The 18635-nt window shown below is 43.8% G+C and overlaps 2 protein-coding genes across 2 annotated transcripts in view; one reads left to right on the top strand and one right to left on the bottom strand.

The window, feature by feature from the left end:
* LOC115159162 (integrin alpha-2) overlaps positions 1–12736 on the top strand; it is a 41738-nt gene extending 29002 nt beyond the window's left edge. Inside the window, exons 19-29 of the mRNA XM_029708621.1 lie at positions 7317–7402; positions 8186–8327; positions 8429–8521; positions 8620–8696; positions 8791–8977; positions 9104–9214; positions 10207–10317; positions 10467–10580; positions 10698–10787; positions 11052–11168; positions 11347–12736. Of these exons, the coding sequence (XP_029564481.1) occupies positions 7317–7402; positions 8186–8327; positions 8429–8521; positions 8620–8696; positions 8791–8977; positions 9104–9214; positions 10207–10317; positions 10467–10580; positions 10698–10787; positions 11052–11168; positions 11347–11439 (1221 nt within the window). The 3' untranslated portion in view covers positions 11440–12736. The remainder of the gene's footprint in view (positions 1–7316; positions 7403–8185; positions 8328–8428; positions 8522–8619; positions 8697–8790; positions 8978–9103; positions 9215–10206; positions 10318–10466; positions 10581–10697; positions 10788–11051; positions 11169–11346) is intronic.
* LOC115159163 (molybdopterin synthase catalytic subunit) lies at positions 12475–16653 on the bottom strand. The gene is made up of 6 exons (XM_029708622.1): positions 16552–16653; positions 16276–16371; positions 15718–15865; positions 14267–14420; positions 13883–14006; positions 12475–12909 (listed from the first exon to the last, which is right to left on the bottom strand). Exons 1-6 carry the CDS (start codon positions 16561–16563, stop codon positions 12850–12852), a joined length of 594 nt encoding a protein of 197 aa, XP_029564482.1. The 5' UTR covers positions 16564–16653; the 3' UTR covers positions 12475–12849.
* Positions 16654–18635: the final 1982 nt, after the last annotated feature.

Here is an 18635-nt window from a genome sequence, read left to right as displayed (position 1 = left end):
AGGCTAGGATATAGACATGAAGTTAGGGTTAGGGTTGTGGTTGAGGCTAGGATATAGACATGAAGTTAGGGTTAGGGTTGTGGTTGAGGCTAGGATATATACATGAAGTTAGGGTTGTGGTTGAGGCTAGGATATATACATGAAGTTAGGGTTGTGGTTGAGGCTAGGATATATACATGAAGTTAGGGTTGTGGTTGAGGCTAGGATATATACATGAAGTTAGGGTTGTGGTTGAGGCTAGGATATAGACATGAAGTTAGGGTTGTGGTTGAGGATAGGATATATACATGAAGTTAGGGTTAGGGTTGTGGTTGAGGCTAGGATATAGACATGAAGTTAGGGTTAGGGTTGTGGTTGAGGCTAGGATATAGACATGAAGTTAGGGTTGGGGTTGTGGTTGAGGCTAGGATATATACATGAAGTTAGGGTTGTGGTTGAGGCTAGAATATAGACATGAAGTTAGGGTTAGGGTTGTGGTTGAGGCTAGGATATAGACATTAATCTAGGGTTAGGGTTGTGGTTGAGGCTAGGATATAGACATGAAGTTAGGGTTAGGGTTGTGGTTGAGGCTAGGATATAGACATGAAGTTAGGGTTGTGGTTGAGGATAGGATATAGACATGAAGTTAGGGTTAGGGTTGTGGTTGAGGCTAGGATATAGACATGAAGTTAGGGTTAGGGTTGGGGTTCAGGCTAGGATATAGACATTAATCTAGGGTTAGGGTTGTGGTTGAGGCTAGGATATAGACATGAAGTTAGGGTTAGGGTTGTGGTTGAGGCTAGGATATAGACATGAAGTTAGGGTTAGGGTTGTGGTTGAGGCTAGGATATAGACATGAAGTTAGGGTTAGGGTTGTGGTTGAGGCTAGGATATATACATGAAGTTAGGGTTGTGGTTGAGGCTAGGATATAGACATGAAGTTAGGGTTAGGGTTAGGGTTGAGGCTAGGATATAGACATGAAGTTAGGGTTAGGGTTGTGGTTGAGGCTAGGATATAGACATGAAGTTAGGGTTAGGGTTGTGGTTGAGGCTAGGATATATACATGAAGTTAGGGTTGTGGTTGTGGTTGAGGCTAGGATATAGACATGAAGTTAGGGTTAGGGTTGTGGTTGAGGCTAGGATATAGACATGAAGTTAGGGTTAGGGTTGTGGTTGTGGTTGAGGCTAGGATATAGACATGAAGTTAGGGTTAGGGTTGTGGTTGAGGCTAGGATATAGACATGAAGTTAGGGTTAGGGTTGTGGTTCAGGCTAGGATATAGACATTAATCTAGGGTTAGGGTTGTGGTTGAGGCTAGGATATAGACATGAAGTTAGGGTTAGGGTTGTGGTTGAGGCTAGGATATAGACATGAAGTTAGGGTTGTGGTTGAGGATAGGATATAGACATGAAGTTAGGGTTAGGGTTGTTGTTGAGGCTAGGATATATACATGAAGTTAGGGTTGTGGTTGAGGCTAGGATATATACATGAAGTTAGGGTTTGTGGTTGAGGCTAGGATATATACATGAAGTTAGGGTTGTGGTTGAGGCTAGGATATATACATGAAGTTAGGGTTAGGGTTGTGGTTGAGGCTAGGATATAGACATGAAGTTAGGGTTGTGGTTGAGGATAGGATATAGACATTAATCTAGGGTTAGGGTTGTGGTTGAGGCTAGGATATAGACATGAAGTTAGGGTTAGGGTTGTGGTTGAGGCTAGGATATAGACATGAAGTTAGGGTTGGGGTTGAGGATAGGATATAGACATGAAGTTAGGGTTGGGGTTGTGGTTGAGGCTAGGATATAGACATGAAGTTAGGGTTAGGGTTAGGGTTGAGGCTAGGATATAGACATTAATCTAGGGTTAGGGTTGTGGTTGAGGCTAGGATATAGACATGAAGTTAGGGTTAGGGTTGAGGATAGGATATAGACATGAAGTTAGGGTTGGGGTTGTGGTTGAGGCTAGGATATAGACATGAAGTTAGGGTTAGGGTTGTGGTTGAGGCTAGGATATAGACATGAAGTTAGGGTTAGGGTTGTGGTTGAGGCTAGGATATAGACATGAAGTTAGGGTTAGGGTTGTGGTTGAGGCTAGGATATAGACATTAATCTAGGGTTAGGGTTGTGGTTGAGGCTAGGATATAGACATGAAGTTAGGGTTGTGGTTGAGGCTAGGATATAGACATGAAGTTAGGGTTAGGGTTGTGGTTGAGGCTAGGATATAGACATGAAGTTAGGGTTAGGGTTGTGGTTGAGGCTAGGATATAGACATGAAGTTAGGGTTGGGGTTGTGGTTGAGGCTAGGATATATACATGAAGTTAGGGTTGTGGTTGAGGCTAGAATATAGACATGAAGTTAGGGTTAGGGTTGTGGTTGAGGCTAGGATATAGACATTAATCTAGGGTTAGGGTTGTGGTTGAGGCTAGGATATAGACATGAAGTTAGGGTTAGGGTTGTGGTTGAGGCTAGGATATAGACATGAAGTTAGGGTTGTGGTTGAGGATAGGTTATAGACATGAAGTTAGGGTTAGGGTTGTGGTTGAGGCTAGGATATAGACATGAAGTTAGGGTTAGGGTTGTGGTTCAGGCTAGGATATAGACATTAATCTAGGGTTAGGGTTGTGGTTGAGGCTAGGATATAGACATGAAGTTAGGGTTAGGGTTGTGGTTGAGACTAGGATATAGACATGAAGTTAGGGTTAGGGTTGTGGTTGAGGCTAGGATATAGACATGAAGTTAGGGTTAGGGTTGTGGTTGAGGCTAGGATATATACATGAAGTTAGGGTTGTGGTTGAGGCTAGGATATAGACATGAAGTTAGGGTTAGGGTTGTGGTTGAGGCTAGGATATAGACATGAAGTTAGGGTTAGGGTTGTGGTTGAGGCTAGGATATATACATGAAGTTAGGGTTGTGGTTGTGGTTGAGGCTAGGATATAGACATGAAGTTAGGGTTAGGGTTGTGGTTGAGGCTAGGATATAGACATGAGTTAGGGTTAGGGTTGTGGTTGTGGTTGAGGCTAGGATATAGACATGAAGTTAGGGTTAGGGTTGTGGTTGAGGCTAGGATATAGACATGAAGTTAGGGTTAGGGTTGTGGTTCAGGCTAGGATATAGACATTAATCTAGGGTTAGGGTTGTGGTTGAGGCTAGGATATAGACATGAAGTTAGGGTTGTGGTTGTGGTTGAGGCTAGGATATAGACATGAAGTTAGGGTTAGGGTTGTGGTTGAGGCTAGGATATAGACATGAAGTTAGGGTTGTGGTTGAGGATAGGATATAGACATGAAGTTAGGGTTAGGGTTGTTGTTGAGGCTAGGATATATACATGAAGTTAGGGTTGTGGTTGAGGCTAGGATATATACATGAAGTTAGGGTTGTGGTTGAGGCTAGGATATATACATGAAGTTAGGGTTGTGGTTGAGGCTAGGATATATACATGAAGTTAGGGTTAGGGTTGTGGTTGAGGCTAGGATATAGACTTGAAGTTAGGGTTGTGGTTGAGGATAGGATATAGACATTAATCTAGGGTTAGGGTTGTGGTTGAGGCTAGGATATAGACATGAAGTTAGGGTTAGGGTTGTGGTTGAGGCTAGGATATAGACATGAAGTTAGGGTTGTGGTTGAGGATAGGATATAGACATGAAGTTAGGGTTGGGGTTGTGGTTGAGGCTAGGATATAGACATGAAGTTAGGGTTAGGGTTAGGGTTGAGGCTAGGATATAGACATTAATCTAGGGTTAGGGTTGTGGTTGAGGCTAGGATATAGACATGAAGTTAGGGTTAGGGTTGAGGATAGGATATAGACATGAAGTTAGGGTTGGGGTTGTGGTTGAGGCTAGGATATAGACATGAAGTTAGGGTTAGGGTTGTGGTTGAGGCTAGGATATAGACATGAAGTTAGGGTTAGGGTTGTGGTTGAGGCTAGGATATAGACATGAAGTTAGGGTTAGGGTTGTGGTTGAGGCTAGGATATAGACATTAATCTAGGGTTAGGGTTGTGGTTGAGGCTAGGATATAGACATGAAGTTAGGGTTGTGGTTGAGGCTAGGATATAGACATGAAGTTAGGGTTAGGGTTGTGGTTGAGGCTAGGATATAGACATGAAGTTAGGGTTAGGGTTGTGGTTGAGGCTAGGATATAGACATGAAGCTAGGTTTAGGGTTGTGGTTGAGGCTAGGATATATACATGAAGTTAGGGTTAGGGTTGTGGTTGAGGCTAGGATATAGACATGAAGTTAGGTTTAGTGTTGTGGTTGAGGATAGGATATAGACATGAAGTTAGGGTTGTGGTTGAGGCTAGGATATAGACATGAAGTTAGGGTTAGGGTTGTGGTTGAGGCTAGGATATAGACATGAAGTTAGGGTTGTGGTTGAGGCTAGGATATAGACATGAAGTTAGGGTTGTGGTTGAGGCTAGGATATAGACATGAAGTTAGGGTTAGGGTTGTGGTTCAGGCTAGGATATAGACATTAATCTAGGGTTAGGGTTGTGGTTGAGGCTAGGATATAGACATGAAGTTAGGGTTAGGGTTGTGGTTGAGGCTAGGATATAGACATGAAGTTAGGGTTGTGGTTGAGGATAGGATATAGACATGAAGTTAGGGTTAGGGTTGTTGTTGAGGCTAGGATATATACATGAAGTTAGGGTTGTGGTTGAGGCTAGGATATATACATGAAGTTAGGGTTGTGGTTGAGGCTAGGATATATACATGAAGTTAGGGTTGTGGTTGAGGCTAGGATATATACATGAAGTTAGGGTTAGGGTTGTGGTTGAGGCTAGGATATAGACATGAAGTTAGGGTTGTGGTTGAGGATAGGATATAGACATTAATCTAGGGTTAGGGTTGTGGTTGAGGCTAGGATATAGACATGAAGTTAGGGTTAGGGTTGTGGTTGAGGCTAGGATATAGACATGAAGTTAGGGTTGTGGTTGAGGATAGGATATAGACATGAAGTTAGGGTTGGGGTTGTGGTTGAGGCTAGGCTATAGACATGAAGTTAGGGTTAGGGTTAGGGTTGAGGCTAGGATATAGACATTAATCTAGGGTTAGGGTTGTGGTTGAGGCTAGGATATAGACATGAAGTTAGGGTTAGGGTTGAGGATAGGATATAGACATGAAGTTAGGGTTGGGGTTGTGGTTGAGGCTAGGATATAGACATGAAGTTAGGGTTAGGGTTGTGGTTGAGGCTAGGATATAGACATGAAGTTAGGGTTAGGGTTGTGTTGAGGCTAGGATATAGACATGAAGTTAGGGTTAGGGTTGTGGTTGAGGCTAGGATATAGACATTAATCTAGGGTTAGGGTTGTGGTTGAGGCTAGGATATAGACATGAAGTTAGGGTTGTGGTTGAGGCTAGGATATAGACATGAAGTTAGGGTTAGGGTTGAGGCTAGGATATAGACATGAAGTTAGGGTTGTGGTTGAGGCTAGGATATAGACATGAAGCTAGGTTTAGGGTTGTGGTTGAGGCTAGGATATATACATGAAGTTAGGGTTAGGGTTGTGGTTGAGGCTAGGATATAGACATGAAGTTAGGTTTAGTGTTGTGGTTGAGGATAGGATATAGACATGAAGTTAGGGTTGTGGTTGAGGCTAGGATATAGACATGAAGTTAGGGTTAGGGTTGTGGTTGAGGCTAGGATATAGACATGAAGTTAGGGTTGTGGTTGAGGCTAGGATATAGACATGAAGTTAGGGTTAGGGTAAATTCTTGTGTTCTTTTATTATATATTGTATTACCTCGTCTGTGTTTATCAACTGTTGTGCTCTTGTTATTTTATTACTATTTGTATTATTTGTATTAATCTACTTTGTATAGTGATAGTTTTGCTACTTTACATTTATTCTGCACTGTTTAGGAAAAGCTGCAAGTAAGCATTTAATTGTACTGTTACACTCGCTGTATTCTGTGTGTCTGACAAATAATTGTTGATTTTATTTTAATTGGCATGTAGGTACGGTTAGTGTTGTGGAGGAGGCTATGGTTATGGTTGCACCAGTATGTGGACATGAAGCTAGGGTTAGAGTTACGGTTGTGGTTAGGGCTAGGGTTAGGGTTGAACTGGACGTGGACGTGAAGCTGGGATTAGGTTTTGGGTTGTGGTTGAGTGTTAGGGTTGACGTGTGGTGTGGACATGAAGCCATAGTTAGTGTTACAGTTGTGGTTGAGGCTAGGGTTGGGGTTGAACTGGGGTGTTGAACAGGGATAAGGCTCCTCCACAATTCCCAATACAACAGAATGTTGGGACTAAACACCTACCTCTGCAACTGGATCCTGGACTTCCTGACAGGCTGCCCCCTGGTGGTAAGAGTAGGTAGCAAAACCTACGCCACGCTGAGCCTCAACCCAGGGGCCCCTCAGGGGTGCGTGCTCAGTCCCCTCCTGTACTCCCTGTTCACTCATCATTAAGTTTGCCAATGCGATGACACAACAGTGGTAGGCCTGATCACCGACAACGACGAGACTGACTTCCTCCCTATAGGCTGAGACCTGGCCATGTCGTGCCAGGACAGTGCCAGGACAACAACCTCTCCCTCATTGTGATCAGCGGGGCTGTAGTGTAGCAGTTTGAAAGCTTCAAGTTCCTTGGCGTCCACATCACAGGAAACTGAAAGGATTTGGCATTGGTCCTCAGATCCTCAAAATGTTCTACAGCTGCACCATCGAGAGCATCCTGACGGGTTGCATCACTGCCTGGTATGGCAACTGCTCGGCCTCCGACCGTAAGGCACTACAGAGGGTAGTGCATATGGCCCAGTACATCACCGGGGCCAAGCTTCCTGCCATCCAGGACTTCTATACCAGGCGGTGTCAAAAGAAGGCCCTAAAAATTGTCAAAGACTCCAGCCACCCTAGTCATGGACTGTTCTCTCTGCTACCGCACGGCAAGCGGTACCAAGTCTAGGTCCAAGAGGCTTCTAAACAGCTTCTACCCCCAAACCATAAGACTCCTGAACATCTATTCAAATGGCTACCCAGACTATTTGCATTTTCCCCCCAACCCCTCTTCTACGCTGCTGCTACTCTCTGTTATTATCTATGCGTAGTCACTTTAATAACTCTACCTACATGTACATATTACCTCAATTACCCTGGACTAACAGGTGCCCCCGCACATTGACTCTGTACTGGTACCCCCTGTATATAGCCTCGCTATTGTTATCTTACTGCTGCTCTGTAATTATTTGTTACTTTTATTTCTTACTTTTTCTTGGTATTTTCTTAAAACTGCATTGTTGGTTAAGGGCTTGTAAGAAAGCATTTCACTGTAAGGTTGTATTCGGCGCATGTAACAAATAAAATTTGATTTCATGTCATGTGAACTCTTACAACAGATCCCATTCTCCAAAGACTGTGGCTCTGACGAGGTGTGTTTGAGTGACCTGCTCTTGAAGTTGAAGAAAGGAGAGATGATTCCCAGGTGAACTCTGACACTCTCTCAACCTAGCCTAGTAAAACCAGACTGAACACTGGGCTCTATGTTGAGCACAGCATTCAGTCTGGCTAAACCAGGCTACTCTCAACCTACACTCTTCCTCCATGAGCTCAGGAATAACGGACATGTCTCGTATTCCCATGTGTTCTTCTATGGGAACAGACAAATAAGTCCTGTTCTGTTCTGTTGGTCTGGTTTAGTGGGAATACACTTTCTCTATTAAGCCTTGCTGGTTAAAGAAAATACATAACTTGTTTCATAAGTTGAATGACACAGACCGGGATTCAAACAAACCCCAATGTGCCGACATTGCACTGTACTTGACTTTCAAAAGCAATTTCCTTGACTTTCACGGAGATAGCGTTCGCGGTAAACACTACAGATGCGGCTCAAACATAAATAACCTTTAACAGTCAAATGGAGTGTGATTTGTTTGAATCCCAGCCGCTATATGATACACAGACAGACAGACAGACAGACAGACAGACAGACAGACAGACAGACAGACAGACAGACAGCACCTCTTAAAGTGAGTGGTAAGGTCGTCAACCTTGGCCAGTCAGAGGGACATATGTTATTTTCACTGTTCCAGTGAATGGTGACAACTTACATGGCCCCATGAGATCTATTCATGGATTCCCCCATCAAACTGGTGGTGTCTTCATTCTACAGCATTCCCTTTTCCCCATGCACATACAGGTAGAATTATACATTCATTCTTACCCCCCGCTGTATTGTTCTGAGTAAAACGAGTGTTGTGTTTTGCAGCTCGTCTAGGATGCTGGTCAGCTTTAAGGACAAGAGGCTCTCCTTCACTGTGTCTGTGACCAACAAGAAGGAGAATGCGTACAACACCCAAGTCACGGCCACATACTCCAAAAACCTCTTCTACGCCTCCATCAATCCTCCAGTATGCATCAGCATCTTTGCTTTTTACACATGCACATGCACTAGAGGAGGACTATTTTGATATTTATCAGTAAGCATTTACCTAACGTTGTTTCATTTCAGAGTGATGGAACAGAGGTGAAGTGCACCTCCACCAAAGAGTCTCTTACCCTCTCATGCCAGGTGGGATACCCAGCTTTAAGGCAGAACCAAGAGGTAAGACCTGACAACAAACAGCAAGACAGCCGTCGTGTGTGTCTCTGTCAGCCGGGGTTGCCGTTCCTAAACAATACACTGTTCCCTGTTCCCTGCAGGTGACATTTGGAATCAACTTTGACTTCAACCTGAATCAACTGCAGACCGAAGCCGATGTGAGCTTTGAAGCTCTAAGGTAGCGCTTGTTTGTGTACCAACCATAGTATAGTGTTCTCTGTTAGGACTATGGGTCTTCTTCTGTTGCACGGGCTTACTTCTCCTCTCTACAGTGACAGCACAGAGGAGAACCCGTCAGACAACCAAGCCTCTATCTCCATCCCTGTCCACTATGACGCAGAGATCTCCCTCTCCAGGGAATCAAATCTCAATTTCTATGTGGTTGACATGGACAATGAAGCGAAGACCGCAGTTAATACCTTCAATGACATCGGTCCCGAGTTCAAATTCTCTATGAAGGTGAGAAACGGTCATTTGAGTACTTTACAGTGTACAGTTTATGGTAAAATACTTCCTTTCTCCTTGTGGCAGAAATGGTAAGAGAGGTACGATGCGTCAATGATAAGTGTTTTCTCTTCTGTTTAGGTCTCTACAGGGAACTTCCCAGTCAGTCTGGCCTACCTCACAGTCTCACTGCCCAGTTCTACAGCAAGAGGGAACCCATTGCTGTATGTGACAGGAGTCAAAACGGAACCTGTGAGTATAAATAACCAGTCAACCTGTCTTGTCTCCAAATAACTAGCTTTGGCAGAGTTTGTGCCCTCGCATTCTGTCTCAATAGTCTTTGCTGCCAGATCCCGTGCCGGTGTTGTTTTGGAATACAGCTGGGCTGTGTTCAGGAGAGAGAAAACAGAGCGAAACACATTAAGCGCAACGCCGGGCTCTATTCAATCCGTTGTGCTGAAGATACGCTTTAGAGAGCGATTGGCAATTAAAGGCAATGTTCCCGCGGTCGGACACTGCATTCCCGTTCCCGCGGTCGGACACTGCATTCCCGTTCCCGCGGTCGGACACTGCATTCCCGTTCCCGCGGTCGGACACTGCATTCCCGTTCCCGCGGTCGGACACTGCATTCCCGTTCCCGCGGTCGGACACTGCATTCCCGTTCCCGCGGTCGGACACTGCATTCCCGTTCCTGCGGTCGGACACTGCATTCCCGTTCCCGCGGTCGGACACTGCGTTCCCAGTAAACAGAGCATATTTCAGCTCAATCGGAAAGGACCTTTACATTTTAACGCATATCTTCCGCGATACTTCAGTGTGTCACGAACCGGCTCGTAGCCCATAACAAAAAGGGAGACAACGTGGAGATCAAGGAATAACAAAAATATATTTATTCCCTAAAGTAAACTATAAACAAGTAACAATGGTGTGTGTAGTCGGTAGTGTAAGTGGTTGCGTGCATACATGCAATAATGAGGGGTGTTGAATGGTGCCAAAGCAAGCAAACAAACAAACAAAACAGCCACAAAAATGCCCAGACCAAAATCTAAGTGTGTCCGCGTGGAGAGCGTCCCATGTCGCAGACGACCCTCCGCACCCCGACATCCTATTAAGGAAAACAAGAGCAAAGAGAAAGAATTCGGCAGACAGAGTGGGAGGGTCGTCACACAGTGAAACGGATTGGATCCAGCCCGAGGACGTACCACCTGACCAGTACGAATACAAATGTTGTTGCTGTTCTGCAGGCTGGCGAAGTGAGCTGTGAAGTAACCAGCCTCGTCGACCCTCTGAAGATCAGCGAGAAGCCTTACACAGCATCCTTCTCCAAGGAGAACCTTATGGGCACAGAAGATCTGGTGCGTGCGTGTGTGTGTGTGTGTGTGTGTGTGTGTGTGTGTGTGTGTGTGTGTGTGTGTGTGTTTTTTTTGACAGACAAAGCTGGAGTCACAGTTTATATCTAATGATCACCTCTGAATACATGTCTATTGTTTTCTGATGTTTCCAGAACTGCAAGACAGTCAAGTGCCAGCCTATGAATTGTGTCCTGAAAGACATGGGGATAAAGAGCGATTTCTTTGTGAATGTGACCACGCGGATATGGAACGGTACCTTTGCTGCTGTACGTATAGATGGCACACTCACCTACTCCTCGTCATTTACATGCTCGCATCTCCTCCTATGGAACGGCATCTTCTCATTACCTCATTCATTCTCCTCCTGTCTCGTCTCTGAGCAGTCATCCTTCCAGTCCACTGTGCTGACTGTGAGCACAGAGATAGAGACCTCCGAGCCTGAACTGTTGGTCATCTCTCACAAGCACCTGACGGTACTGGAATAATACATCAAAGACATTTGAATACAGCCTAACCTAATATCTTTGAAACCCAGAGAGAAGCTGTAAAAAAGTGCCTTTGTTTTGTTGTTTTGTACAAGTTAGCATCTACACTGCCCTCTCCTGGATCTGGGATGAACAGCATATTAACAGCTACAATACTTGTATTGCCTGACCGTTCGTTCGTAAGTGTGATACATCCCGTCTCCTGTCCTGTCCTGTCCTGTCCTGTCCTGTCCTGTCCTGTCCTGTCTGCAGGTTGGCGTCACCATCAGTAAACCAGGGGTGAAAGGAGAGGTGCCTGTAGGCGTTATTGCGGGCAGCGTGATTGGAGGCCTGCTTCTATTGGCTCTGGTCATTGGCCTGCTTTGGAAGGTACTGTATGCGCCAGTCTTTTGTCGACTTTACTGCTGTAAAACTCTCTTAACAGCAGATGCTCTGAGCTTATCCTACCAAGACCAAGAAGTACTACCATGTCATTTCTTACGTCTGTGTGCCTCGCTCTCTCCCTCCTCTGTCTGTCTCTCTCTTTCTCTCTCTTCCTCTCCCCCAGTTTGGCTTCTTCCGGAGAAAGTACAAGCAGCTGATGCAGAACACCGAGGAGGATGAGGCAGAGACCGAGGTACTGGAGAACACAGCAGCGTGAGAACCAGGCACGGGAAAGAACCCATCTCGGAAACGACAATGTGCCTACAGACTGAGAACACATAATGACCAACGGACCACAACCACACACAAAACAATAACTGAACAAACATGAATTGTACATACATATTGAACCAAGGGCTTGTTAGCGGAAAGGGCTGTCTGGTTGGGTTGGTGGCTTTAAAATGGTTTTGGGTTGTGAAGTGAACGGAGTGTTTTGAGTGAGCAGAAAGACATTGACCCTCTGACCCATCGAACACATCCAAACAAAGACCCCATTATGTCTGCCATCTTGGATCCTTTATAGGAAAGTAAATAATCTACGGTGCATTTTTACATGCTGAATTCATACTTGGGTACTGGTTGATTTTTGTTGAAATAATTGTTGCTTTTAAGTCATAGGCTTAGGCCTATTGTTGGATAAGAAGCTTGTGTATAGTCATTTGTCATATCTATGGATGTTACTGTGCAATGTACTGTGCAATTGGTTGGAAAGCACAGTAGTATATTATAAATAGCCTACGCATAAGAGATTATAGACAATCGGCATGGTTATCATATGTTGGCATGTGGCATTCTCAGTGTTTTACTTTGCAATGGGAGGGATTTGACATTATATTGATGCTGAGGCATCCTTTTTTTATTTGTGTACTTAATATCAACATTTTAACAGAATCCACAACCCTTCTATCCTACTTTCACTGATGCACTTCCTGCCTCTGAGTATCTCAGTCACTGTTTTACAGAGACAACACTGTATAGTTACCCCAGCCATACAACTGTGAAGACACTGTCTTTAGAATATACACTGTATTCAGATCAGATTAATATAAAAATCGATGTATTTACTATTTGTAAAAAATGTTGTGATATCAGAGCAAAAGGCAGTAATTGAATGTGTAGAAAATGAGAATATTTATTGTGCGATTTAAATATGAAATATGTATCATTCAGATACATTATCATCAATTTAAAAAAAAGTGTTTTACTTATTCCCTACATAGCAAAAGTATAAATACAATATTAGAAGCGTGTACTGGTTAATTTGTTTATTTGTAAAGTTACTGTATCGTGATTGAGAGAAAAGAGAAGCTCAGTGTAAGATACGCACAGTAGCAAAGACTAAACTCTGAGAGAATGTTCATGAGAAGAAATGTTGCACTGATATTTTTCCAGATATATTTTCAATGGGTACATGCCACTTCTTTCATTAACATTTTATAGCATTCAAAAGTTTGAAAGAGTTGTAAATATACAGATGGTACATTTTATTTCATTAAAACTTTACGTAGATAAAAGGTGGGACTGACTTTATTTTTGTATTAGGGACAGCTTTAAAAAACGGATACAGTGTGTATTACCTAATATTTGGCATAAAAAAGCTCCTAGATGAGGTTAGAAGTCAACTCTGTCATGTCCACTGGCACTCTTTGTTCTCTTTCCAACGGGACTCGTCAGCTTCATACACCTCCTACCAAAGACAGAAAACATCCCCCAGCATTAGCTTCCTGTGGAACTAATTGCAGTAACTCAAACTGTGTCTTCAGACAGGCTCTGCAGCCATGTGACTGAGTCACTTGACAATGATTAGTTTAGTTGTGGAAGTTCGCACAACTCTCTTAAAGTTAAACTTCGGGATTTTGGCAGTGAGGTATAGTAATTACATTGTTACTGCACAGGTATATGAGCAACTTAATTGAAAGTGTTTACTAAATGTATGTATGGGTACAATGTAGTACAGAATGGTCACAAGACATAGGGTAATCATTGAAGGGATACTTCAGAATTTTGGCAACGAACCCCTAATCTACTTCCCCAGAGTCAGATGAACTCATGGATACCATTTTTATGTCTCTGCATCCAGTATGAAGGAAGTTAGAGGTAGTTTTGCGAGCAAATACTAACCCGTGTTAGCGCAATGACTGGAAGCCTATGGTATTCCCACGGGGGACCAGTACGGAGAAAACTAAATGTATGAAATGTATGCATTCACTACTGTAAGTCGCTCTGGATAAGCGCGTCTGATAAATGACTAAAATGTAAAATGTATCTACTAATATGCTAACAGTTACCATAGACTTCCAGTCATTGAGCTAACACTAGTTAGCAATTGCGCTAACACTAGTTATCAACTTCCATCAAACTGCACACAGAGACATAAAAATGGTATCCACAAGTTCATCTGACTCTGGGAAGATAGATAAAGTACTTCATTGCCAAAATCCTGAAGTGTCCCTTCAATGATTACCCTATGTCTTGTGACCATTCTGTACTACATTGTACCCATACATACATTTAGTAAACACTTTAAAATAAGTTGAATTGATACCTGTGCAGTAACAATAATGACTACGGAAACAACATTGTGTTAGTAACATTTCAGTAATAACAATAGGAAACCTTTGCTTATCCGTCTCTAACCTACATGATCAGGTCCTGCTTACCTTCTTCCATATGGGCACGGTGCCTTTCAGGGTATCTATACAGTACTGCACTGCCTCCAGAGAGTCCCGTCGGTGAGGAGATGAGATGCCGATGATCACACTGGCCTCAGTCACAGGCACCACCCTGGGAAAAAAAGAAGACATGTCTTATAGCATAGTTATCCTATAATTAGTGTTACAGTTCCCCCACCCATAGTCCGACATACAGGTAGGCAGGTAGATAGGTAGGTAGGTAGGTAGGTAGGTAGGTAGGTAGGAAGGAAGGAAGGAAGGAAGGAAGGAAGGAAGGAAGGAAGGAAGGAAGGAAGGAAGGAAGGAAGGAAGGAAGGAAGGAAGGAAGGAAGGAAGGAAGGAAGGAGACAGTAAGAGATTTATGAATCTCACCCCAGTCGATGATGAACACAGATGTGCCTGACAGTCGGCCATCTTGCCCTGATGTCAGTGTATATCTTCCTGAGTTCTGATTCGGCCATGGGGATGTAGGCTTCATACTCCAGCTGCACCACTTTCATCCCTTCGAAACTGTTCCTCGTCGTCCCTGAAATAATGAATCACAATCATCACTGGCATTATGGCCTCAGCTTGGACTGAACATACTATGTGCCACAGCTCTGTGTTAGCCTGCTGAACTAAAATCTAGACATTCATTGAACCACCCCCATTAAACATGTCAAATCAAATGTTATTGGTCACATGCACATGGTTAGCAGATGTTAATGCGAGTGTAGTGAAATGCTTGTGCTTCTAGTTCCGACCGCGCAGTAATACCTAATAACTAATCTAACAATTTCACAACAACTACCTTCAGCCTCCTGAGGTTTCTTCAGCCTCCTGAGGTTGAAAGTGCGCTGTTGCTCCTTCTTCACCACGCTGTCTGTGTGGGTGGACCATTTCAGTTCGTCTGTGATGTGTACACTGAGGAACTTAAAACTCTCCACCTTCTCCACTACTGTCCCGTCAATGTGGATAGGGACGTGCTCCCTCTGCTGTTTCCTGAAGTCCACGATCATCTCCTTTGTTTTGTTGACGTTGAGTGAGAGGTTGTTTACCTGACACCACACTCCGAGTGCCCTCACCTCCTCCCAGTAGGCCGCCTCGTCGTTGTTGGTAATCAAGCCTACCACTGTAGTGTCGTCTGCAAACTTGATGATTGAGTTGGAGGAGTGCATGGCCACGCAGTCATGGGTGAACAGGGAGTACAGGAGAGGGCTGAGAACACACCCTTGTGGGGCCCCAGTGCTGAGGATCAGCAGGGTGGAGATGTTGTTTCCTACCCTCACCACCTGGGGGTGGCCCGTCAGGAAGTCCAGGACCCAGTTGCACAGGGCGGGGTCGAGACCCAGGGTCTCGAGCTTAATGACGAGTTTGGAGAGTACTGTGGTGTTAAATGCTGAGCTGTAATCGATGAACAGCATTCTTACATAGGTATTCCTCTTGTCCAGATGGGTTAGCGCAGTGTGATTGCGATTGTGTCGTCTGTGGACTTATTGGGGCGGTAAGCAAATTGGACTGGGTCTAGGGTGTCAGGTAGGGTGGAGGTGATATGATCCTTGACTAGTCTCTCAAAGCACTTCGTGATGACGGAAGTGAGCGCTACGGGGCGATAGTCGTTTAGCTCAGTCACCTTCGCTTTCTTGGGAACAGGAACAATGGCGGCCCTCTTGAAGCATGTGGGAACAGCAGACTGTGATCGGGATTGGTTGAATATGTCCGTAAACACACCAGCCAGCTGGTCTGCGCATGCTCTGAGGACGTGGCTAGGGATGCCGTCTGTTGTGATATAACGGTAGACATAAAACAGTAGTTGAGCTGAGCTGTGTGTAGTCCCTACCCACCTATGAATATGGAGATGGCTCCACAGGAAGGGCAGGTGACAGAGTCGGACACTGTGTCCACAGAGAGTTTGTCATGTGTCAGTTTAACGAGATCCCTGGGATCCCCTTCCGCCTCAGCCATCTGGGTTAGGAACGAGGGATGAGGGATCTAAAAGAAGCAGACATTTGACATTAAATTGAAATTGGTGGAGATGGTGAAAAAGTAGTCGAATTTACCGCAGGGGACAAAAAGCTGAACCTAAAGGAAAAGTAATTCAAATGGTCAATATGCAATGTGAATTTGTCTTTCATGATTAAGCGAGTTAATGTTAATTCATTTTTTACCTAAATTATGTTTAATTTATCCTCCACTCAATGGCGGAATGACAGCAACCTCATCCCCGTCCCTAAGGCTCACACGCACGTCCCCAAGGGCCAGGTACTCCTGTCGCACAGCCAAAACAACTGAATCGCGCACAGCAGATAGTCTTGGGAATAAAGAAAATACATCACATGAATAAAGGAATGAGTTAAATGACTAGATATCTTATAATTGAACTTGTAGGGTCTCGTATTTACCTGGGGTGTCTGCTGACAAGGTCTTGCCACAGCTCGACGGTCGTCAGTTCTGAGGCGACCCTGATCGTCTCTGATTTGAGTCCCGTCAACTCGGCACTTTTGGCGAAATAGAACACTGACACCTATTGAACACGTAAAAACACACGCACTGCTTGCTGTAGGCCTACCTTTGACAGATATGAAGACACTGACAGTTCAGATTAATATTGAAATAATTCTGCATTCCACTTGTTTCTTTTGGCAAATACAAACTATTGAACCGCCAACTGCGCTTACCTCGGTAGTCATGAATTAAGATGTATCCGCAACATTGATAAATTAATGTAGACTTGCTATGTTACTACTGCAGGACTCCAGACCCGCAGACTACCAAGGGAGAATCTCAATTGCATCCTCCTGGCGTCCTCTCTCCTCGCCTCCGTCTCAAAACCCATTGGATGAGATAGCCATAGATCCCGCCCCTCTGATCTTCTCCTCCAATGGGGTTTTGAGAAGGAGGCAGGAGCGAGACCGTGAGGTAACATCAATTGAGATTTTCCCATGCATGTGTTCGTTACACTCACGCCTCCTTGCAGTCAGCTGACTAGAAGGCAGGAAATAGGAGGAGTGTACATTCACTCCAAAACTAACAGACAGGCCACCAGATGTCCCCATAACACATTACAAATGTAGGCTAGACCCAAATAAACCGAAATGATGCCATAAAGAAAATCTAAAACCACATTTTTTCCCCTATCATTCACAGCTGTTATGCCATACTCTCTACTTCGATGTCTCTCTGGTATTGCTATTTGAGGTTTAACCTACGCAAACTAGTATTAATATGTATCTGTTTCAAAAGGTTATACATTTCAAATGAACCATTTAAAGGGGCAATCTTCAGTTGCCACATCCATTTTTGGACTAAGAAATTAATGACATGTACCAATTGATTCTTGAAGAATAGAACGTATAAATGCCTCGTGAGCTTAGTTCAACTGTCGTACCCCATCAGAACCCACAATATAAGCTTGTTTACTCAAATGTAAACGAACACTGTATAGCCTCAAATTAGGATTAATATCATAATGATATCGATGTTGATATCATGGATGGAAAAAAGTCATTGCATCCATAGCAGCTGTCTCTTAATTTGAGAGTGGTTACATTTCTCCAGCCCCCATAGAAATATAAAGGTCATTTCCGATTGGGAAGAGATTCTCCAGCGTTTACCTTGAATGCAACGTGAGATGCCACCTGTTGACGCGTTGAGACATGGGGAAGAGCCATATACAAGCAACACTAAGGCTGTTCAGCAGGCAGCTAAACTTTTACGTTTATCTTTAAAAGCCTCTTTGGAGACGGGATTGGACAGCCTATATTTATATATTTGACCCAAGCGAGTGAGGGCTAAACAACTGTCCAATCTATTATTGGAATGGTGGTATTCTAACAGCTATTATTATCATCTGTTAGTCGCTATCTATCCACACTGCAATGGAGCACTTAAAAAAGATTAACGCATCAAAACTGGAACTGAGGCCACAGCCTATGCATGGGGGTACTAGCCCACTGGAAAATAATTCTGCACATTCCAGTAACTCTATTTGCATTTGTATTTCTCGCTGGACATGAAATCACTCTTGTAATATTTTTTGTTGTTGCATCAAATGAATTTCAATGACAATTTAAAACTGAGCTGGTTGTTTGACATTTTACTTAACACATATTTTGAGCAAACAACAGCAAATGAGCTGTGAAACATATACATCGTATGGTGTTCAAGTATCTGTACAGTTCATGACACAGGTAGCCTACAATTTATGAAATCTGAATAAAAGGCGCGAGTCCCACCATAAAGCCTGCACGTTTTGGACTTCTAACCTCTTTTAAACCTTGTGTGTTTGAGCTACAGACTTCCGGGTTGTACCATTGGATTGGTATATTTATTCTACATCTGTCGATGCCAACCATTAGTCTGTGTGATTAACAGGGACTGAGCTAGAGCGGTGTTTGAGAGAGTCCCGAAGGCGCCGGTGTCTTGGTCTTTTTACAACAACAAAATGTGTGTGGAGTCCGAATGGTTTGAGCTGCAAACAATTCAAATCTATTCATGAAAAGATGATACTCTCACTACCACATGTTTCGCTCTATGACGCTACGCAAGAGTGATTAGAAGGTAAGGCGGCTTCTACATAGGTCACAGAAAATCTCAGGACACAATGTCTATAATACTGTAATAAGCTCACTTGGTTGCTGTCACAAACTCAAACGCCACACAGTTGTCACTGACTAGTTGGATATTCATTTCCCAGTGAGCTGGCAATTTCTGTACACATACAATTCATATTCATTCATACTTTATTTTATCAGGTATTTGC

This window comes from Salmo trutta, chromosome 23 (genome assembly GCF_901001165.1).
Source record: "Salmo trutta chromosome 23, fSalTru1.1, whole genome shotgun sequence".
Classification (NCBI taxonomy): Eukaryota; Metazoa; Chordata; class Actinopteri; order Salmoniformes; family Salmonidae; genus Salmo; species Salmo trutta.
This window is presented reverse-complemented; position numbering and strand designations above follow the sequence as displayed.

What these genes read in the sequence shown, in the direction of transcription:
- LOC115159163 (XM_029708622.1), bottom strand. An exon ending in AGCCATCTCCATATTCATAG is followed by an intron (nt 14,421 to 15,717) that starts GTGGGTAGGGAC and finishes TCATTATTTCAG; the next exon opens with GGACGACGAGGAACAGTTTC. An exon ending in TGTGTTCATCATCGACTGGG is followed by an intron (nt 14,007 to 14,266) that starts GTGAGATTCATA and finishes TTTTTTTCCCAG; the next exon opens with GGTGGTGCCTGTGACTGAGG.